General features: G+C 53.7%; 2 protein-coding genes across 3 annotated transcripts; both read left to right on the plus strand.

Annotated features, from left to right (window-relative positions):
* The first annotated feature begins 759 nt into the window (after window positions 1-759).
* On the plus strand, window positions 760-20,087 carry UBOX5 (U-box domain containing 5). The gene is made up of 5 exons (XM_034064800.1): window positions 760-842; window positions 10,943-11,039; window positions 12,288-13,470; window positions 16,597-16,758; window positions 19,231-20,087. The coding sequence occupies exons 2-5, from the start codon at window positions 10,986-10,988 to the stop codon at window positions 19,440-19,442; spliced, it is 1,611 nt and encodes a 536-aa protein (XP_033920691.1). The 5' UTR covers window positions 760-842; window positions 10,943-10,985; the 3' UTR covers window positions 19,443-20,087.
* Window positions 794-7,737, plus strand: FASTKD5 (FAST kinase domains 5). Of its 2 annotated transcripts, none has more exons than XM_034064798.1 (2): window positions 794-842; window positions 5,113-7,737. In XM_034064798.1, exon 2 carries the CDS (start codon window positions 5,151-5,153, stop codon window positions 7,539-7,541), a length of 2,391 nt encoding a protein of 796 aa, XP_033920689.1. In that variant the 5' UTR covers window positions 794-842; window positions 5,113-5,150; the 3' UTR covers window positions 7,542-7,737. The 2 variants fall into 2 exon arrangements, with proteins under 2 accessions (XP_033920689.1, XP_033920690.1); XM_034064799.1 differs by lacking the exon at window positions 794-842 and adding an exon at window positions 3,288-3,359.
* Window positions 20,088-21,970: the final 1,883 nt, after the last annotated feature.

Here is a 21,970-nt window from a genome sequence, read left to right on the forward strand (position 1 = left end):
GTATCCCAATGTACATTAACCGACCCATCACTAAGCGCTGGGAGTGCTCTCAGGAGTCACCAACCTGAGCCAAATGGTGTAAATCCATGGAATCTGTCAGGGGTGGCATTATGGGATGTCACCTAGCACCCCTTTTCTGCACTGGCTCACAGTACACAAATACCTCTGCTCTGTGCATAGAATCATAGAATAGTTAGTGTTGGAAAGGACCTTAAGATCATCCAGTTCCAACCCCCTGCCATGGGCAGGGACACCTCACACTAAACCATGGCACCCAAGGCTCTGTCCATTCTGGCCTTGAACACTGCCAGGGATGGAGCATTCACAACCTCCCTGGGCAACCCATTCCAGTGCCTCAGCACCCTCACAGTAAAGAACTTCTTCCTTAGATCCAATCTAAACTTCCCTGGGGGCTCATGGGGACTCATGGGGGGGGGGGGCAATAGGGGGCTCATGGGGGTGCTCATGGGAGGCTCCTGGGGGGGCTCATAGGGGGCTCATGTGGACTCATGGGGGGGCTCATGCGGATCTCATGGGGGGCTCATGGGGACTCATGGAGGGGCTCAGAGGGGGCTCATGGGGGGGCTCCGGACCCCCCCGGCGGCCCCCATGACACGTGTCACATGACACCCCCGGTACAGCTCACGCGGGCCGAGCCGCGCGCCGCTGCCGCCACCTGCCGGCTCCTCTGCCGCCGCTGCGCACGGTCCCGCTCGGCTGCCGTAGAGCGGCAGTGCGTCAGTGCGTCAGTGCGTAAGCGTCAGGTGACCGGAAGTACCGGGAAGCGCCGGGGGTGGCCGGGCGGAGGGGCTGGCGGGCGGCAGGGCCGGAGCCGGGCCCCGGTGAGTGCGAGCGGCCCCGAACCGTCCCCTCCTTCCCTTTCCTTCCCCTTCCTTCCCCTTACATTCCCATTCCCTTCCTTCCCCTTTCCTTCTTTTCCGTTCCCTTTCCCTTCCCTGTCCCCTCCGCTGCCCCCTCACGGGGAGAGGGGAACGGCGCAGGCGCGGATCCCTCACCCCCCCCCCCCCGCCCTGCCCGGGACCCGCCGCCATAGGGCCTGCAGCGCTCCGTGCGCGTTACACGTGCGCGGGTCACGTGCGCGTGTGTGACACGTGTGTTACACGTGTGTGCGCAACGAGTGTTGTACACGTGTGTGTGACACGTGTGTCACACGTGTGTGCAGAACGAGTGTTGTAAGCGTATTGTACACGTGTGTGTGTGTGTGTGTGACACGTGTGTTACACGTGTGCGCGCAACGAGTGTTGTCAGCGTGTTGTACAGGTGTGTGTGTGACACGTGTGTTACACGTGTGCGTGCAACGAGTGTTGTACGCGTGTTGTACACGTGTGTGTGTGTTATGTGCTGGTGTTACCCACGCCGTGTGTCGGAGCGGCCGTGGGGCTGAGTAGCCGCTGCACTGTCCCGGTGCTGGCCGGGCCTTCCCTGTTCCCGGAGCCCTCCAGGCCTGGCAGGGGCTGAAGCAGCACCAGCAGACAGGGATGTGTGTTAACCCTGACCTTGGAATCCATTGGGGGGGAAGCTCCTTCTCTCCTGCTCTCCTGTGCAGCCCCGGGCCGGTGTTGACTGGCGGCTGTTGGCTGAAATGAACTGGTTTGCTCCCAGCATGGCCCTGGCTGCTGGCAGCCAGAGCGTGTCCATGTTAGCAGGAGGTGCGGGTGCTCGGGTACCACCAGTGGTGCTGGGCAGGGAGAAGCAGGGCTGGGTGGGCTCCTAGTGTGGGTCTTGTGTGGGTTTTGGGAAGGGGGAGAGTTTCAGAGGGACCTAAAGCACAGAGGGGCCCTAAGTCAGGGTGCAGCTGTATCCCCTTTCAGAGAGCTCGTACTCTTGTGGGCAGCATCCCTCTAGGAATGTTGTCACAGAATCCCAGCCTGGTTTGGGTTGGAAGGGACCTTAAAGCTCCTCCAGCTCCAACCCCTGCCATGGGCAGGGACCCCTTCCACTGGAGCAGCTGCTCCAAGCCCCTGTGTCCAACCTGGCCTTGAGCACTGCCAGGGATGGGGCAGCCACAGCTTCTCTGCAGCACTCCTCACTAGTAGCTAACACTGAACCATGCACTCATGTTCTTGGGCCTAGAGCTGGGCTGTAAATGTGACCCAGACACTGACACAAAGATGCTTCCATCGCAGAGGACCTCCACAAAGTGCAGCTGCAGGGCCCAGCTCCAAACCTCTGAGTGGCTTTTTGGAGTCACTGGAAGCGAAATCTCTGCAGAGACTTGCCCAGAGGTGGGAAGGAGTTTGGCTGTGGTTGAACGAGGAGGAAGGAGGAGGAAGGCAGGCTGATTACTCAGGATAACTTGAAGAGAGGGAAGCTGAGGGGAGGCGTAGGTTGAGTTGGAAGAGGGATGTTGTAGAAGCTTCAAAGATCACAGAGACTGAGGCTGGGGGTGGGTGAAAGTCATGGGCAAAAGGCCACTTGGACCTGTTTCTTTCAAAGGTGCTTTTGATGTTTCTTGACCTGTGCCAAGCTCACTCCCATGTTCCCTTAATTTGCTGGATTAAGGAAGGAGAGGAATAATTCTCTTCCTTTGGGAATACCTTCCCAAATGTGTCATGGCTCAACAGAGAACAGCATGGATGGTATCAGCAGCACACAACATTCACCTTTGGTGTGTGAACACCTTGACTCTGAAGCGGGTCTTTTGTCACCAAGGGGAGTGTTTCTGGTGACAGCAGAATGCTGGATTTCATAGGCAGGATCACCCTCAGCAGCAAATAGGTCTTGGTTTCACTAAATGGCCTGAGTAGTGCTTGCTTGTCTCTCATGGAAACGTAGGTAGGAGACATGGAAAACAGAATCAGAGAGGAAAGTCTTTTGGAAAGCCTTGGGCAGATAACCCTCCTCTTGTCCAAGATCATTATTGCAGCTTGAAGCCACCCCTCAGTGTCCTCCAGGACTACTGGGAGGTGCTGGGAGATGATGTTGGAGGGGATGGGGTTTTGTTCCCACATATCTGAGCCTTGCCCCCTTCATGTTGCCTGTCCCAGGCAAAGACAGGTCTGTCCCTGTGGCCAGGTCAGGCTGGACAGCACAGCCAGGAGGGCTTTGAAACCCAACTCCTGCTTGCTGTTGGCTTTGCAAGGCTTGGGCTGTGCCACAGCATCACAATGCTCAGGTTTGATTGTCCAGGTTCTTCCCTGTGCTCACAAGACAGTCAGTGACTGCCTCCAGAAGTCTTCATTTCATCTTCTCTCTTTCCAACCCCCCTCAACCTCCTATTCTCCATCCAGGTTGCTTGTTTCACCTCTCCTGAGAGGGTTACAGCTCCCAGCTGCCTTTTGCTGCCCCAAGCTGGGTTCATGGAGCAGAGGATGCGAGATCTCCTCGTCTGCCACAGTGTGAGTCGACACAGGGGATCCCAGAGGGATTGTGCCACTTGACTTTGCACTGGAGCAGATGGGGAGCGCTCCCATGCCAGCTGGGTGCTGAGATCCCGTCCTCAGATAGGAGCTGAGCACCAAAAGGCAGAGGTAAAGCTGCCTGGTGAGAGAGCAGCCTGCAGAGAGCAGCAGGCAGCTTCTGCCTGGATGGATCAGAGATGTCTGCCTGCCTGATGGTCCTTACTGCTTCTGCTGCTGGGGGAGAGTTCAGGGTGCATGATGCAGCCATGGAACCATCCCCATGGCAGGCAGCACCCCACATCTGGCACCAAGAGGGGAGCAAAGACCATCACTTCAACTCTCCTTATCCTCCTTCCTTTTCCCATCTTACCCTTCCTTGAAAGCAGCTGATGTTTTGCTGTTGTGATGCGGGAATAGAGCATATAATGGAGCATGGGAGATGGGGAGATTCTTGTACTCATAAAACCCCAGTTCATATTCAGCCAGAGCACATGGGATCCAATCACAGCCCTTTCCTACTCATACCCCAAAGCCACAGTGTTCACCCCAGTCTTCTCCCCCCAATGCATCCATTTTGCTGCTGCAAAACTTGACTTTCCCTGCACTGATTTGACATCCTGATCCAGCCCTAATCGAAAGCTGCGTGCATCAGCAGAGCTCAGAGGGATGCCCAGGAAGGATTCCATTCCCCCATGTGGGGAGCACAGAAGCTAATGTGTATTGCAGCATCTCTGCCAGGCTTTGGTTTTCCCCATTGCTCAGCTCCCTGTGGTACTTAAAGCACGAGTGGGTTTAAAGCAGTTGCAGACCCCTGGTGTAGATGCATCTTTGGGGTTGGCCACATGGGGTGGGCTCTGAACAGAGCACTGACCTGGTGCTTGTGTTTTCATCAGCATCTGAATCATCACAAACAGGCTCATTTGGCAGCTCCTGCAGGCTGGCAGCACACAGCTTCACTCCTGACACGTTTCTCATCCTCACCGTCTGCTGCAGCTGATTTAGGCAGGAGTTAGGAAGGAACCTGGCATGTTTTAAGCCTTTATACTCTAAAACTATGGGAAATGCGCCCAAATCTCAGTGCAAAGCTCTGTTCTCTGTGGTTCTCAGCTCAGGATGTAACATCTTATAGAACAGTTTGGGGTGAAAGGACCTCAAAGCTCCTCCAGCTCCAACCCCTGCCACGGGCAGGGACCCCTTCCACTGGAGCAGCTGCTCCAAGCCCCTGTGTCCAACCTGGCCTTGAGCACTGCCAGGGATGGGGCAGCCACAGCTTCTCTGGGCACCCTGTGCCAGCGCCTCAGCACCCTCACAGGGAACAGCTTCTGCCTAAGAGCTCAGCTCAGTCTCCCCTCTCTTGGGCAGGTTCAAGCCATTCCCCTTGGCCTGTCCCTACAGGCCCTTGTCCCAAGCCCCTCTCCAGCTTTCCTGCAGCCCCTTTAGGCACTGGAGCTGCTCTGGGGTCTCCCCTTCAGGAGCCTTATCTTGTCTCTGCCAGGTTACTTGTAGCTGCTGAGCAGCAGCTGCCATGTACCCCATCTTTGTGTTTATCAGTTCACTTGGGTGCTTGTCTTGAGCTGCCTTTGCATGACATGATGATTGATAGCAGCTACCTTACAGCTTTGCAGGGCAACATCTGCCATGGCTCAGGGAAACACTGGCATCACCTCCCTGTTTGGTAGCGTAAAGGCTAAGATTAAAAGTGCTTCATGTTAGGTGGAAGCCACTCATTCTTCGTCTGCCCTTTTTTCAGTACCTGGAAGCAATTCTGAGCCCAGTAAGTTGTGATCCATGGCTACAGTGCTAATATGCCGAAGATTTCCAAGGCTCAGCAGGGTGACCACATTCTCAACTACAGCCAAGTGCAAGGCCAAGAGTGGGAGCAGCAAAAGTGAGGAGGAAGAGACCCCAGAAGCAGCCACCACCAGAACTGAATCCACAGCCACAATCCAGTTGCTGAATCCACTGGACTACAGAGTGCTCTATAACCCATCTGCCTATGCCCGAAGCAGAGCTGCCTCCCAGCAGCGTGCTACTGGGAGCAGTGGTGATGCTTTCACCAGCCTTGGCACCACACAGGTTGGTTCCATCTCTTCTCAAGCTTGGCCACCCATCAGAAAGCCAAGGTCCAAACCCCTCCTCGAGCAGAGCATCTCAAACACACAAACCAAGGAGGAAGCAGAAAAGGAGAAATCAGAGCTGCACGACTCCAAGGAGGATCCCCGTGTGTTTCAGAAGGGGAGGCCTGAATACAGATCTCTCAGCTATGACAAGTCTGAGCCAGTAGAGACCCTTCCTTTGGAAGAAGGTGACTCCATTTTACACAGTGTGGCCACCTCCAAGGGTGACCAGAGCCCAGGAGCTATCACAGATCACTTTGTCAAGCTGAGTTGCTTGCCAGTGGAACAGCACCCGGCCTTGGTGTCCGACCCCAGGTTTAACAAACTGTGTCACTGTGCTGTCAAAAGCATGGCCCTGTTCAGCACTTCAGATCTCATCCGTGTTCTGAAGGCTTGTGTCCGTCTGCTTGTCCCAGCAACCCATCCTCTGCTGAATGCCTGTGAGCATGAGTTCTGCCGGCGGCTGTGGGACATGAACCTGGACCAGGTGCTGCTGGTGGCTGACTGCTGGCGCTGCCTGGAGCGGAGTGTGCCTTCCTACCTCAGCATTCTCTTCAGCTATGCCAACATGCACTGGAAAGACCTCACTTTGCCCCACTTTGTCCAGCTCCTTTACATCATAGGCGAAGGCAGGAGGTCACCTGCGGACTTGGTGCAGAAGGTGGAGAGCATGATTCTGAAGCACTTGGATTCCTTCACCTTGGAGGAGGTGGGTGCTATCTGCCTGGGGCTCTTTAAGTCCCTCAGTGGTATCTCTGACCATGTAATGAGAAGAATAGCAGACAGAGTATCACTGCAGATGGAAGACATGAGCACTTATGCTTTGGTGAACGTGCTGAAGCTACTGCGCTACACTCGCATGGACCACTTGCCCCTCTTGAAGGAGCTTGGGAAGGTTATTCCTGCTCGGATTCCTACAATAAACATCCAGGGCATCATGCACATCAGTCTTACCTGTTCATCCCTACACTACTTTGACGAAGGCATTATGGCTGCTGTGGCCACGGCATTGCCATCTAAGGTGGCTTACTGCCGAAGCAAAGATGCTGCCAAGTTCCTGTGGTCCTTTGGATGCCTGGACTATGAACCTCCGAACGAGGAAGAGTTTTACTCCAGCCTCATAGAGCAGATGCATAGAAAACTGCACGAGTTTGCCAAGTTTCCAGAGCATCTCCTTACGGGTTTGCTTGGCCTGGCATTTGTCAGACGCTTCCCAGAGGAGCTGATAGACTATGCTTTGAGGGATGAGTTTATCCAGAGAACAAGAAGTAGTAAATATGAGCTCCAGAAGGACCTGCTCACCCTTAGTAAGAGTGTTGAAATCGAGTGCCCGAGCTACCGAGGCAGCCGCATTCCACCCCAGCTTTCCCAAGAGATTACTGAGATGGTTCTGGCTTTTGCAGAGCGAGAGATCTACGTCAGGCCTGAGATTGTGGAAGCCACATCTCTGCTGGAGAGCATGTTGGGTGGCCAAGAGTATGTGAAGAACCACATGATCCTGCCTCACACGAGATCCAGTGATCTGGAGGTCCATTTGGCCTCGGATGGACGTCCCATCCCTTTCAACTCAGAGGACCCTGTTAGAGTTAAGAAACTAGAAGACATTGGAGTTAGTTTAACGGATGACTTAATGTCTCAGCTTATACAAGGGAGATCTAACAAGCAGGCTCCCATGGAAGTGGCTAACAAAGCCAAGACTGGCAGACAGGAGCATGGGGAACAAGGATGGACACCAGGCTCCGGGAGGGATGGAGCTATGCTTTCGGGTGGATCTCTTGCAGATGCCTTCCTTGAAGCCCCCCCATCCCTTAGGCTGACCAGGCATCCTCAAGGGGTGAAGCTGGCTATTCAGGTGTCCAACAGGAACCACTACTGCTACTGCTCCAAGCGCCTGTTGGGGCTGCACCGCCTGAAGCGGCGGCAGCTGCAGCAGCTGGGCTATGTGGTGGTTGAACTTCCCTTCTGGGAATGGTTTCCCCTGCTCAAACGCACGCGCCTGGAGAAACTGAGCTATCTCCAGTACAAGGTGTTTAACCCAGCACTGCTGAGCAGGGATGCTTAGGCTGGTGGGGAGCTTGCACGCAGCCTCCCCAGTGCCTCTTGCTCTGCGGTGACTGGTTTGAATGGGCTCGGGTGTTCTGGCAGGTGCTCTGTGTGTGCTCAGCGCTTGCTGTGTTAGGCAGTTGTGCTCTGCTGGGCCTTGTGGCTCTCTCCTTTTGTACAGAGATCCTCAAAGTGCTTCTGTGACAAATAAAAGCACCCGGCCTATGCGTTTTCCTCTGTGATTCCTCTTTGTTCCCTGCCCTCAATGGAAGTGGATGGATTTGGTGCCTCTCTCTGTAAGCAGAACAGTGGTGGCTGATGATTTTCAGCCATGAAGCTGGCCTGGGTGCCAGAAGCAGTGTTCCCATGCTGTTTCCATCCCCATCGAGCTGGAGTCGGTGGCATGCAGTCTGAGCTGCTCCTTGTGTGTGAAAGCTGGGTGCTGGGATGGAAACTGAGGCTGAGGTTTGGGGTGCTGGGACCCTGAGGTGTTCCTTCCATGCTCAGCTGAAGCTCTCAGCAGTGTCTGGCAGGGCGGATTTGCATCTGGTTGACCCTATTGATAATGCCTGCTGCCAACTGGGGCTGACACATCCATGTCAAGGTGATTCCCCTGCTCTGTGACAGTGAGAAACCAGAGTGTGGACTCTGTGTGGAGCATCCGCTCCGGAGGCTGCTGGTTTCACCATGGCAAGGCCCATGGCTCGCTGTGGTTTCCTTACTCAGGTGGCTGATCTCCGCACAAGGGTCTGAGGGTTGAGTTGCTGCTTCCAGGTGATGGTTCCCTGATGTTTCCTGGGGTGCACAGGGCAGGCTCTGCATCTGAGCTTCACATGGAGCTCCATGTGGAACTCCCATTCCCGCTGCAGAGCACTCAGACCGTGCTGGCTGGTTTGTGGTGTGGTGTTTGAAGGTGTCTGGAGGTGGAGGATGGGGAAGAGAGGTGTCAATGAGCAGCAGGGGTTGGAAGGGGATGAGCTTTAAGGCTGCTTCCAGTCCAAACCAGTCTGGGATTGTGTGATCACACTGCCTCAGTTGGAAGATCCCTGTTCACCATAGGGCAGACACAGACTCAAGGGAGATGGACACTTATGTGATGTCCTGATGGCACTTCAGGATCTGAGTCCTTCGTGATCCTTGAGTTGTTTTGACCAGCAGTGACTTTAGTAATGGGGTCCTGGGCTTGCTTCCCCATCTGAGCCTGGCTTCCCTCTCACCTCCCTTTGCCTGTCCCTGCTCATTCTTGATCCTCAGCCAGCCCCTTTACTGTCCTATCAGTGTGTGCAGCCAGCTCTCAATTCCCTCTTCACATGGAATCTTAGTCCTTACTTCATTCCAGTTTCTCATTCCATCTGCCCCTCCATCCCCACTGTCTTCTGAGTTATGGCTTCATAGGAAGAGTAAAACAAAACACAGCCATGGGGAAAAGTAACCCGGTGACCAACTTGGGTTGTGAAGCAAAGAGTGTAGCTTGGACATGAGGAATGATGTCTTTTACTGGGATGTTGAAGCTGGAAAGTTAGCTTGAGTTCAGTGTGTCTGGGCCACAAACAGGAGAAAATCCTATAAAAGATACCTATATATATATGTATATACATACTGAATTGAAAGACAGCACATTTAGTGAGAGAATAAGGTGGTTTTAATTAACCAGAGCCAATTGCCACAGCACATGGTAGGAAAGGCTGAAGATTTAGGATGAGACCTCAGTAACAGCTTAGGCTTGGAAGATGTGAGTGTCCTGAGGAGTGGCTTGCTCCTATCTGTGATTTGTCTGTCGTGAGGCAGCGCTATGGAAGAGGAGGCTGCACAGCCACAAGGCCCACAGGAGAAGCTGGCAACTGATACAGGTTGTGACCCTGTGCTTTTGCAGGCAGGCAAAGTGAGCTCCTATCAGTATTCCAATGGACCACCGTGCCCCCAAAGGGCCCATCTCATTTTGGCTGAGCTGAAACCTATTCAAGAGCTGCTTGAAGCAGCGGGTTCCTGATTTGCAAGGTTGCCCAAGGCAAGGGGATATTCAAACTAAGGTTACTGGGAGGTGAAAACTCTTATGGATAATTTCCTTCTGAGGAGGGATGTGATATAACAGATTCGAGTCACATTCTTTTCAATGGAGAAGGTGCATTCACTTGAGTTTCCTTAATGAACACTGTTAGAAGAATAAGCTGGCTCGGTGTTCAGAATATAGATCATCTCCCCCTGAGCTATTAGATGCTCCCTTGGAGCTATTAAATGCCACTTACTAATATTTGGGTTTAATCTTAGCTTATCTCTAAGGCTCCTGAAGCCCTTAAGAACCATTTCTCTTTGCAGCAGTGTGTTAGTGCTCACTGGTGTTACCCTCATCCCGGCTTGTGCTGACTGTTGTCCAAGAGCACAGGCAGGTCCTGCCTCAGACTGCAGGCACAGGTGGATGTGGCACACAGGGAGAGCCAGGCACAGGGATGGAATGGGGATTCAAGGCCATCCAATGGGAACAGATGCCGGTGATGAATGCCCTGGTTGGATCGCAGCCCATGTCCTCCAGTTCCAGCTGAGGCTGCCAAGAGCTCACAGTGATTCCTTTTGACAACCTCATGTGATAGAATCCCAGAATCCCAGCCTGGTTTGGGTTGAAGGGACCTTAAATCCCATCCAGCTCCAACCCCTGCCACGGGCAGGGACACCTTCCACTGGAGCAGCTGCTCCAAGCCCCTGTGTCCAACCTGGCCTTGAGCACTGCCAGGGATGGGGCAGCCACACTCTGATGCTTCATCTACCAGACCTGCTGCCTCTTTGATAACCTTTCACATCTAATTGCTGGTCCATCCATAGGTTAAGGTGATTTTAGCTAAAACAGCCATCTTCTCTCTGATGTTTCTCCAGGGGTTCACAAACTGACACAGCTTTTTCTCTCCATCCTATATCAACCACAGTCATTTGGGTTTATTTTGGCTTCACCTCCTGGACTCAGATCTGAGCTGCGTTTTAGGAGAAGAGAAGGTTGTATGGAGACCTCAGAGCAGCCTTCCAGTATCTGAAGGGGGCCTATAAGGATGCTGGGAAGGGACTGTTCATTAGGGACTGTAATGATAGGACAAGGGGTAATGGGTTCAAACGGAAACAGGGGAAGTTTACATTGGATATAAGGAAGAAATTCTTTACTGTGAGGGTGCTGACGCACTGGAATGGGTTGCCCAGGGAGGTTGTGAATGCTCCATCCCTGGCAGTGTTCAAGGCCAGGTTGGATGAAGCCTTGGGTGCCATGGTTTAGTGTGAGGTGTCCCTGCCCATGGCAGGGGGGTTGGAACTGGATGAGCTTAAGGTCCTTTCCAACCCTAACCATGATCTACCGAGCTTGTAATTCACACAGGCTCCAAACCAAGGTCCTTTCACTGATGTTCACTTGCTTTTTCTTTCTTTTCTGTTTTTCACAAGCTGAATCTGATGCTCACAAACTGAGCTCTCTCCAGCTGCCAAGATGGTAATAAACGTCTGTCTCCCGCAGTTCAAGCCAAGGATTCACTGCAACAAGGTAAAGTGGCGATGTGAGGAGGCTTAAGCAGCTGGAGGGATCGGGTATAAGGGGTGTGTTGGACTGGTTGGGGCTCAGGGGCTCTGTTTGCTGCTCATCTGTTACAATTGGTGTTTCTGGAAGGCTGGGAGAACAAAGCAAAAACAGCTCACAGCAAACTCCCCTTGTTTTGTGTGGTCTGCCTGGTCCAGAGGGGGATTTTAACACGGGGGGGTGTGGATGTCCACTGCCAGCAGAAGCACTGAGGGCAGCTGCAGGTAAAGTGCAGGTGTTTTAGTCTGCAAAGCCAGAGCATCTTTGTCACTGAGAATCGTTTTCCAGCCATGTGGGAGGGCTGTGATTGGGGTGGGTTTGCTCAGAGCTTTCTCTTCCAAGCTCAGCAGTCTCCTCTCATCCTCAACAAGGCTGCTCCAAGCCCCTGTGTCCAACCTGGCCTTGAGCACTGCCAGGGATGGGGCAGCCACAGCTTCTCTGGGCACCCTGTGCCAGCGCCTCAGCACCCTCCCAGGGAACAGCTTCTGCCTAAGAGCTCAGCTCAGTCTCCCCTCTCTTGGGCAGGTTCAAGCCATTCCCCTTGGCCTGTCCCTCCAGGCCCTTGTCCCAAGCCCCTCTCCAGCTTTCCTGCAGCCCCTTTAGGCACTGGAGCTGCTCTCAGGTCTATAAGGACTGCAGAAGGCAGTCAGCTCCAGAGGTGTCTGTGGTTGGATGGGGCTTTCACCAACCTGCTCCAGTGGAAGGGGTCCCTGCCCGTGGCAGGGGTTGGAACTGGAGGAGCTTTAAGCTCCCTTCCAACACAAACCAGGCTGGGATTCCATGATTTTAGGAGCCTGACACCTGTTTTCTCGAGAAGTCTCTTTCCACATGGATAAACTGACATGAGGTTTCACCAGTGTTGAAGGACAGGAGACTCCCATCTCACCCCACACACACGCTCTGTTTAGCTGGATATACTGTAGTTCACTGAGCCATCCAAAACCACACAGGAACCACACATTTGCACTCTGTTAGCTCTTAAATCAACTCTGCAAATGGCTGGCCAGGTGGCAGAGGGTGCAGAGTGCATGGGACCATATGGCTGGAGGAGAGTGGGAATGGGTCTGCTCGGCCTCAGTGGCAGGGATCTCCCGTGTGGTCTCCCTGCACATGAAACATCAGCTCCATTGATGTCATCCTGAGGTTCTCCATCAGTGCTTGTGAATGGGTTTGAGTCTGTGGCTCCAAATGAAATGTGGTTTTCCCCTGAAACAGATTTCTGCTGATGGTTATGAAGTGGAGAATCTCATCTCTGAAGACCTGGCCAGGAGAAACCGGGGCTTCCGCAGCGAGTACTTCATCAAACCTCCTGTCCACGTCACCATCTCATTCCCCTTCAACATCGAGCTCTGCAGGATCAACATCGACGTCTCATCGGGGGGATACCAAACCTTCTCTGGGCTCGAAGTCTACACCTCTACCTCATGCACTAAAACCTCTTGGCAGAGCCCTGAGGCTCAGTTCTCAGGTCTGCCCAGTCAGCCCCTGTCAGACAAAGACACTTTCACACTGGTGGGCAAAGCTGTCTTAAAGAATCAAAGCAAAGTGACATTTGGCCATAGAGGCTTCAAGCCAAGGCCTCCCTTCCTTCAGGTGGAAAACGTCGTGTCCTACCCCGGCTCTGCATCTCAAGACCTCTGGAACAAAGGGCCCTCCTCGCTGAGCAATGTGTCGCACTTAAGGATCTGCATCACCCACGTGGCTGGAGGTGGCCTGCCCTGCATTAAGAGGCTGGAGGTGTGGGGACAGCCGGCCAAATCCTGCCCCCAGGAGGTGATCGAGGGTGTCTTTCAGGTGGCCTCCCAGTTCTTCACGCAGGATGCTGGTAACCTCAAGCCAGAGCTCTGGACCCCAATGGAGAGCGACTGCGTGCCCTTCAGTGCCAATGACAGCGAGCAGCAGACCCTCCGCAAGCTGGTGGATGTGGTCCAAGACATCCCTGAGGAATTCCTGGACCCCATCACTCTGGAGATCATGACCTTCCCCATGCTCCTGCCCTCGGGGAAGGTCATCGACCAGACCACCTTGGAGAAGTGCAACCGGAGCGAAGCGTCCTGGGGCAGGGTCCCCAGTGATCCTTTCACTGGGGTGGCCTTCAGCCAGCACTCACAGCCCCTACCTCACCCTACCCTCAAGGCTAGGATAGACCATTTCCTCTTGCAGCACAGCATTCCTGGCACCAACCTGCTGGGGAGGGCTCATGCCTCCGAAATGCTCGTCCCTGCTTCCATAACCATGTCTTCTCTGAAGAGGAAACTGGACTGCATGGATCAGGGCTCTGTGCAGCCCCCTTATTTTTCCTCTACAAACTTACTTGTCACGGCTACCTCAGAGAACAGTGCTAAAAAAATGAAACCTGACAGTGACTCCCATTTGATCCACATGGACTGTTCCACAGGTACCAGGGCTCCCCAAGTCCCTTGTGTTCCTTGAATGCCTTGAGAGCCTGGCGCTAGGTTTTCAAGCCAAGAGGCTCCACTGCAGAGTCCCATCCCACCTCTACAAAGCTTGTATTTTGCTGCTGATAGATGCCATGGGAGTCAGGTCATCATCACATTCGCCTCTCCTCAGCACAACCTGCCATGCTGGATGCTGTTTGCTCCCATTCTCTTTCACCTTTTCTCATCTCTAGGCTCGTTGTTCTCATTGTGGTACCTGTGCAGTCTCCTTTGCAGCCCTCGTGTTTGCTCAGGTCACCTTGTTCCCCTTTTAGATTGTATTTCCTTTCTCCTCCTTGCTTTCAAGCCACTGTCCATGTGGAGATAACGTTTTTCTCCCAGTGTGCTGGTTTAAAGTCTCTTTAGCATGGGTGATTTATTACCTTACCCACCAGTGTGTTCTAGCATCAGCAAGAAGGTACCCACAGCAGGAAAAGAGGTGTCTGGTGCTGCAGCAGTGATGGCACAGGGTATCCTGACTGCTGTGGCTCTTCCGAGGAGTGAGATGGGGAGGAAGGCAGGAATGAGGCACTAATCCTGCTCATGGGTTTCCCTGGCTGTGATGGATGCAGCTGATTCCCTGCACACTCAGTGCCCCTGCACAGACTGTGTTCCTAGGGATGTGCTGGCTCCTTCCCTTCTCACAGGGCAGAGGCTGGGATTGGGGAGTGTGTGGCTCTGCTGCCTCCAGTCTACCCTGTCCTTAGTGCAGCAGTGCAGGGGCTTGGAACTAACAGCAGCAAGAGAATTGCTCCTTCAAAGCATGGAGGAGGCAGCCCAGGCTGGGAGAGGCTTACACAGGGTTTGCAGTTAAAGCAGAAACCATTAGAGGCATTAGACCAGGGATGCGACTCGTGTCTCCAGGGGAAGGAAATGGGTCCTGGTTTCCTTTTATCCTTGTTTTTCTCAGCAATGCAGTAAGAGCAGCACTGGGCATAAGCTCCCAGAGGCAGAAAACCAGTCCAGACCTGCATCTCCCAGGTAAATTCCTTGGAAAGCTGAGTGCTTCCACCCTCCTGGCTCCCCAGCCATGCCACAGCTGGGACAAGGCAGCGTTATGGCAGCACAGACAGGGCTTTGGATCCATGGAGCACTGGGAATATAGGATGCTCCTTGGAGCTCCAGCAGCATTCAAGTGCAGGACTGGTGAGGAAGAATCAAGAAAGCCAGGGTGATCTATGGGGTAAATACCAAGGAGATTCCCACTCTCATCCCAAAATCTATTGGCTCTTTGTGCTTTATTCCCTAATGCCCAGAACCTTCATCCCATGGCAAAGAGTGGCTCCCAGGCAGCTGCTCCTCTTACTCCACACTAGATCTCCCTCCCCAAATCCATACCTATTTTGCCATGTTGGCTTTCTCCCTTGTTGGCACAGGGATTCCTGAAATCCATTGGAGTTGCTGGCAGTGCAGCTGTTGCATCCATGTAACTACTGCACACTGCAGCGCTCAAACCTTCTCTCTGGTATCTTAAACTGAGTTACTGCTTTAGGTAATGGCCTCACTGTAGGAAGAAGGTAAACTTAAATGGGAACTAAGGCAGGAAGGAGATGCCTTTAGCAATCTTGTATTTAGATGAGCTTGAAGGAAGCAAGTGTCTGTGAGGTTGTTTGTCACGTAAGGGCTGTCTCAAGGCAGGTAAGTCAAGCTCTCTTGTGTTCTCCAGTCTGGAGGTCTATAACACGTCAAAAGGTGGCCTGATTCCTGCTGGAACCTGTTCCTTCCTTCACCTTTTTCCCCAAAATGTCTATAGGAAGAAGCTCAGTTTGATTTTAAACAGTCTTTAAAGACCTGATTGAAAATAACTGATGTTTATGGCACCAGAATGAATAGGAAGAAGCCAGACTGCACGTTTCTGCTCTGATCTCCCACTCCGGAGCTCGTTCCATGCTTTCGGAGGACTCATCAGTTATTTTCCCTGCAGAGCTGTGTAACAGCTCCCGCTGGGGATGTGCCCCAGCCCCATAGGAGCAGGGAATGCCCTGTGGGGTCCTGGAGCTCCTGAGGGAGCCGTGCCCATACATAAACAACAGCACATTGCTCAGGCAGGGAGCGCGCTCGGGTCTGTCATCAGCCTCGATTGCTGTGCCCAATGTGCAGCACTAATTCAGAGCTCTTCCTTGGGGAGATGGATGTAACAGGATTAGTGATGCCGACAGCATCCTCTTAATGCATAGCCTGAATGAACACCTTCAGTGGGACTCAGGACTGCAGGGAAGGGTCCAATCCTGCGCCTTTGGCTTCATCCCTTCACTCAGAACTGAGTCAATAGCATCAGTTCCCCCAGCTGTTATTAATGTCTTCAGTGTTCCCAGTTAGCTGCACGAAGCAAGGCTGGGAGCACTGGGCTGGGTCCCTCAGTGGGAAGGCTGAGGGTTCAGAAGCTGCATTATTTGGTGGTTTGCCAATTCTCAGACCTGCAGACAGAAGCTGGCACCTGAAGGTTTGTTGGCACTGGGGCACAGCATGGATTTCTGACAGAGATCTGTAGGACTTTCCATCTTCAGGACCCAAAGGAGAGGCACAGCATCCCCATCCTGGCCCCACAGCAGGGAGAAGAGACCTCGAGAAAACAAGTGGCAGGGCTCCGAAAACCATAGAACCCCAGCCTGGTTTGGGTTGGAAGGGAGATTAAAGCTCCTCCAGCTCCAACCCCTGCCACGGGCAGGGACCCCTTCCACTGGAGCAGCTGCTCCAAGCCCCTGTGTCCAACCTGGCCTTGAGCACTGCCAGGGATGGGGCAGCCACAGCTTCTCTGGGCACCCTGTGCCAGCGCCTCAGCACCCTCCCAGGGAACAGCTTCTGCCTCAGAGCTCAGCTCAGTCTCCCCTCTCTTGGGCAGGTTCAAGCCATTCCCCTTGGCCTGTCCCTACAGGCCCTTGTCCCAAGCCCCTCTCCAGCTTTCCTGCAGCCCCTTTAGGCACTGGAGCTGCTCTGGGGTCTCCCCTTGAGGAGCCTTCTCTTGTCCAGGCTGCCCCAGCCCAGCTCCATAGGAATGCTGTCCCAAAGGTTCAGAACAAAGCAGCATCCCTGATGCTCATTCCTCCCCCTCCATCCTCCTCTTGAGCTTGTGCTTCTCTTTGCAGATCTGGTCTCTCACGAGCAAAAGCTCTCCGAGAGTTTGGACACTGCCTTGAGCTCGGCGCTCAGCTCCATGCCCTCCTTCACAGCCAAGCTGATGAAGAGCCAGCAGCAGGCACAGAGCGAAGGAGGCTGCAGCAGTTCCTGGAGTGTGGGCACCATACTGGGTAAGCAGCAAGCTCCTTGGGGTCACCTTGGGGGGCTGGAGGAGAGAGGAGAGCTGGGGCTGGGGGAGCAGCGAGGGTTGTGCTGCTGCTCAGCAGCTTCCCATGCTTCTTCACACACCAGAATGGAACCATAGCATGGGTTGGGTTGGAAAGGACCTTAAGCTCATCCAGTTCCAACCCTCTGCCATAGGCAGGGATGCCTCACACTAAACCATGGCACCCACTGCTCTGTGCACCCTGGCCTTGAGCACTGCCAGGGATGGAGCATTTACTGCATGAATATTCAGTATTAAAGCATGATGTTGCCTCCCAGCAAGGTTTACTTTACACTCCCTAGGTCCTGCGTTTCCATCTCAGCAGATTTAATGGTTTATTCTCCCATTGAGGCAGGTTAGACCTTGTTAACCCAAAAAGTGAGGTCCTCAGTGTCCCTGTCCTCAGTCAGGGCAGGCTTCAGCAGGAGTGCTGTCATATGCTCACTGTCTGTGCAGCCTGAGGGCAGTCCTGGATCCATTGCACTGGGACACGATGCTAAGGCCAACCTGCACCAGGGCAGTTCACACTGAGAGCTTGCCCCATGTCGAGGTTTGGCTGCTCCCAGAGCTGTGGTTTGGGCTTAGTGGCTTCAGTCATAGAGTCATGGAACAGTTTGGGTTGGAAGGGACCTGCAGAGGTCATCAAAGTCCAACCCCAGTGTCCCCTGTTACCTGCACAGAGTGGGCTGGGGAGTTGGACTGGGACGGAGCCTGGGGTGGAGGTGCAGGTGGGGAGGTGTAACTAGCAAATACCTCTCATCATACTGACCCTTAACAAGAGCAGGTAATGGTAGCTACATCATGGGTCACCCAGCCAAATGTGTGCCCAGTATCCCATTGGATTTGACTATATACAGGCCAGGCTGTTGAGTCCTCGCTGTTACATCCCATCTGCTAGACATGCTAATCCAGCTGTGTATGCATTCCCAAATTGATTCCACTGGGGCACAGGGAAGCGTTGAACCTCCCTCTATCCCTCCACAGGCTGATGCCCTAACTGCAGCTTGTTCCTCTTCTCTTGTGTAAGGATCTACCAGAGAAGAGGGTTCAAAGGGACCAAATGCCCCTGAGGAAGTGTCTGTCTCACTCCATAGCTGTGGCTGTTTCACAGTGACGTGAAGCTATTAAGCTTTATTCCCTGTCCCCTTTAAAACTGCTGCTGTTTAAGGGTTGACTGAGTAGCCCTTGATAGATGCTGTGTGCCAGGAATGCAAAGTGCTCCCTAAAGCCTCTCACTCGGGAATAGGTGATTTAATGGGAGCGTTGGAAAAGCGGAAGACGCCGATTTAGCCTCGGGAGAAGTGAAAAGCCCTTTCCAGTCATCTGTCCTCAATTAAAAGCCTGATGGTGCAAGTGCTGGTGTGATTCAGCCCCTTCTGAGCACAGCCTGCCCCAGAAGGAGACTGTTCCCTTATGGCAGGGATAAAACAGGCCACGGTGCTGAGCCATGAGCTGTGCTGTGCAACTGCAGAACGTGGGGTCCTTGGCTCCTAGGAGGGATTTAGGCTTCTAAGGGGTGGCACAGCATGGACCTGCTCCTGTTTATCAATGGCCTGGATGAAGGGGTAGAATGTACCCTCAGCAAGTCTGCTGATGATACAAAGCCTGGGGTGGGAATGGCTGCTACAACCTGGAGAGCTGCCTTTCAATGGGACCTCCATAGGCAGAGAGAAGCCTCATGGGGTTCAACAAGGGCACATGTAGGGTGCTGGACCTGAGGAGGAAGAACCCCAAGCCCCAGTACAGGTTGGGGCTGATGTCCTAGAGAGCAGCTCAATGAAGAAGGACCTGGAGTGTTGGTGGGTGATGAGCTGACCATGAGCTGCAATGTGCCCTTGAGCCAGGAGGGATGAGAGCATCCTGGGGTGCAGCAGCAGGAGTGTGGCAGCAGGTTAAGGGAGGTGAGTCCTCCCCCTTTACTTGAGGCTGGTGAGGCCACATCCAGAGCACTGTATCCACTGCTGTGCTGCCCAGTACAAGAAAGACAAGGAGCAACTGGACAGGGGCCACAAGGATGAGCAGGGATTTGGAGCATCTCTCCTTGGAGGAGCGATTGCAGGAGTTGGGGCTGGTTAGTGTGGAGCAGGCTGAGAGGGGATCTCATTGATGGGGATCTTAAAGGGGGGTGCCAGGAGGGTGATGCCAGTTTCTATCAGTGACAGGGCAAGGAGCAATGGCCATAAACTAAAACACAACAAGTGTCATCATCTCAACATGAGGCTGTCAGAGCCCTGGCACAGGCTGCCATGGGGAGTTGTGGGGTCTCTCTCTCTGGGGACACTCAAACCCCACCATGGACACATCCCTATGTAAGCTGCTCTGGATGGCCCTGCCTTGCCATGGGGCTGGGCTGGCCCATCCCCAGAGCTCCCTTCCACCCCTCATGCTGCTGTGATTTATCACCCCCTGACCGACCCCTTCTCCTGTCTCCTTGCAGAACACGGCAGGAGCAGCCAGACCCAAGGATGCTCTTCCTGTGGGAAAACCTTCTCCTCCTACTTCAAGACAGAGCCCGTTTACCAGCTCCCCTGTGGACACCTCATGTGTCGTCCCTGCTTGGCTGAGAAGCAGAAGGCTCCATCCTCAATACTGTGTGGGAGCTGTAAGAGACCGGCTGCCACACACGACGTCAGGAGGGTTCACTTCTGACCCCAAGCCTGCCAGGAGGATGAGAACCAGGAGCTGCTCCCTGTGGCTGTGTTGATCCATAGGAGGATGAAGGCCTTTGGAAGAGCTCACCAAGAGGGGCTTGGTCTTCTTGTGCTTACAGAGTAGTGGGGAATGGGGAGGGGGGGGTGTTAGAGCATCGCGCCGGAGCAAAGCGATCCGAGGATAATAAAAGCCATAGCTTCTTTATCAAGGAATATGTATTTATACAGGACTGATTTCCAGCTGTCACCCTCTTCCCACCATCCCAGTGGTTTAGCATAGGTGCCTTTTGGACTGTGAGTTTAGCTTCCCTGTGAGTTCAAACCATTTCCATCTCTGCCGTTCGGTCGTGGACCAGGCGATGTCCTCGTGATGGCCAACGTGCATCTCCCTGACCTCCCCTCATTCCCATGCTCCTGGTGGGGCTGCAGGAGCACATCCACCATCCTGGAGTCCAGCGAGTCCCGAAGAGAGGCCAGGAGCAACGTGTGAGTAAGTGGCAGAGGTCTCATCCTGCTCATAGCAACTCCTGTAGAGAAGCCATCGCATCGCACCAGACGTCACCCTCGGGTTGTGTCTTGTGTCCGGACCGGCTCCGTCTGCCTAATAGACATTTAAGCCTTAATAAAACCATGTTTAAAGTCAGGTTTATCTTTCTGACTTGTAATTGTGCAGCTTTAGGATGCCATGAAGTGAGATCTCATCACAGCACTGAGGAAACGAGGTGGGAAAGGCAAACACAGCGCAAAGGATCTGGGGGTTCCAGTGGGGTTAAAGCAGCCGCATGGACCACCATGGGTTGAGGCTGAGATACCTGATACTGGTCTTCAAATTGCTCCTCAGAAGGAGCATCACTTGGGATCCATCCTGTCTCCAGCACATCCTGGATGTGCCAAGGGTAAGGAGACAGTGGAGGATGCTGTCACCTGTACAGCCCCCCATTGTCACCACTTAAGGGGTAATTTCTCTCTGTGGGGCAGATGCTACTCACTGATGCTCTGAGGTAAGAGGCTGCCGCTGACTCAGTTCCCCTTTACATAGAACACCTTTATTGTCCCTTAAACGGCACCTGCTTGCTGAGCAACCCATAATGTTCCTGGCTTCTGGTCATGGGAAACAGCAGGCTCATCAAGCAATGAGAGCACAGCTTTGTGTCGGCACCCAGCTGATCCCTTTGTGGCAAAACCAGCAAATTCCCTGTTTTTAACGCAGAAATGGCCAGGAAATAGGCAAAACCTCTCCTAAAGATCCCACAGTTGAGAGGCAGCACAAATCCTCTTCCTCCTGTGGTGTGTTTGCAGTGAAGCATCCTGATGTGATTCAGTTCTCACACCTCCTCCGCTCCAGCTCTGAGGAATGATCACTGCTGTGGAGCTCCCATCCTCACCCATCTCCTGCTTCTCTGGGATGAGCAAAGCCTCCAATGAAGCCCAAAGCCTCTGGCTCAGCTGCCTGCCCAGATGTTTCTTGTGGTACTGTGCTGGTAGGCAACAAGTGAGGATGGGGGATGAGGGCAAGTTACCTCTGGAGGTTCCCTGTATTCCCTATGAGGGACAGGGAGCAGGCACAGAGCCTGATGGAGCAGAGGCTGGAAGGGATGGAGCTGCAGGGAGGCATCACTGGTCCATCACCAGCTCAGAGGAGGGCTCAGCCTTCAACTGCATCATTCCTCCTCATCCTTAACCTTGTAGAATCCCAGAATCCCAGCCTGGTTTGGGTTGGAAGGGACCTTAAAGCTCATCCCTGTGTCCAACCTGGCCTTGAGCACTGCCAGGGATGGGGCAGCCACAGCTTCTCTGGGCTCTTCTCTATAGGACCCTTTAGCAATGAGTTTCAACCCATGCATCCCCTCTCTCTGATACAGGGAGGGCAAAGGGATCCATTTCCCTCTGTGCCCACCTCTCCTTGCTTAGGGAAAGCTCAAGCACCCTCAGCTGGGTGCGAGTTCCTCCTCATCACTCCCATTGAAACAAGGGGACCCCTGTGGGCAGCAAAGGCTCTCTCAGCACCCCAAGAAGGGGGCTTGGGGATGGGTCACACATAGCCAGAACTTCCCATGGGATCTTCTGCCAGGACCCACAGCAATGCCCTTAATCTATGCAGAATGGGCCGATGCAACCAGCATATTCCTGGCATTGAGCCTGTGCTTCCTTTGGGAGGTGGGAACAGCCTTTGGAGCTGAGCAATTTCCTCTATTGCTGCCATTCAAGCCCTTTGAGGAGGCCAAATCCATCCCTTGCTGCTCAGCGACCTCCTGATGTGATGCCTGCATCCCAGTGGGATGGATTTGGACCTTGCTGTCCCTGCGCTGCTTTCAACAGGCACCATCAGAGCTAATTCCCATCACGTCATGGAAGCAGAGGAGCATCCTCAGCCCTGACAGGGGAAAAGAAGCTGCTGTGCTCAGGCAGGAGGTGCAGGATCCAACCCCAGCATCAAGCCATTAACCCCCTGTCAGCTGCCAGTTCATGGTGACTGGGTGAGACAAGTGACAGGGCTAAATGCCCCATTTGAGGAGCATCAATGCA

The sequence above is a fragment of the Melopsittacus undulatus genome, chromosome 7 (genome assembly GCF_012275295.1).
Source record: "Melopsittacus undulatus isolate bMelUnd1 chromosome 7, bMelUnd1.mat.Z, whole genome shotgun sequence".
Taxonomy (NCBI): domain Eukaryota; kingdom Metazoa; phylum Chordata; class Aves; order Psittaciformes; family Psittaculidae; genus Melopsittacus; species Melopsittacus undulatus.

Bases quoted from the DNA above. Each gene is read 5' to 3' on its own strand.
- FASTKD5 (XM_034064798.1), top strand. From the start codon at position 5,151: ATGGCTACAGTGCTAATATGCCGAAGATTTCCAAGGCTCAGCAGGGTG.
- UBOX5 (XM_034064800.1), top strand. From the start codon at position 10,986: ATGGTAATAAACGTCTGTCTCCCGCAGTTCAAGCCAAGGATTCACTGC. The intron at 11,040-12,287 runs GTAAAGTGGCGA...CCCCTGAAACAG, and splicing joins CAAGGATTCACTGCAACAAG to ATTTCTGCTGATGGTTATGA. The intron at 13,471-16,596 runs GTACCAGGGCTC...TTCTCTTTGCAG, and splicing joins CCACATGGACTGTTCCACAG to ATCTGGTCTCTCACGAGCAA.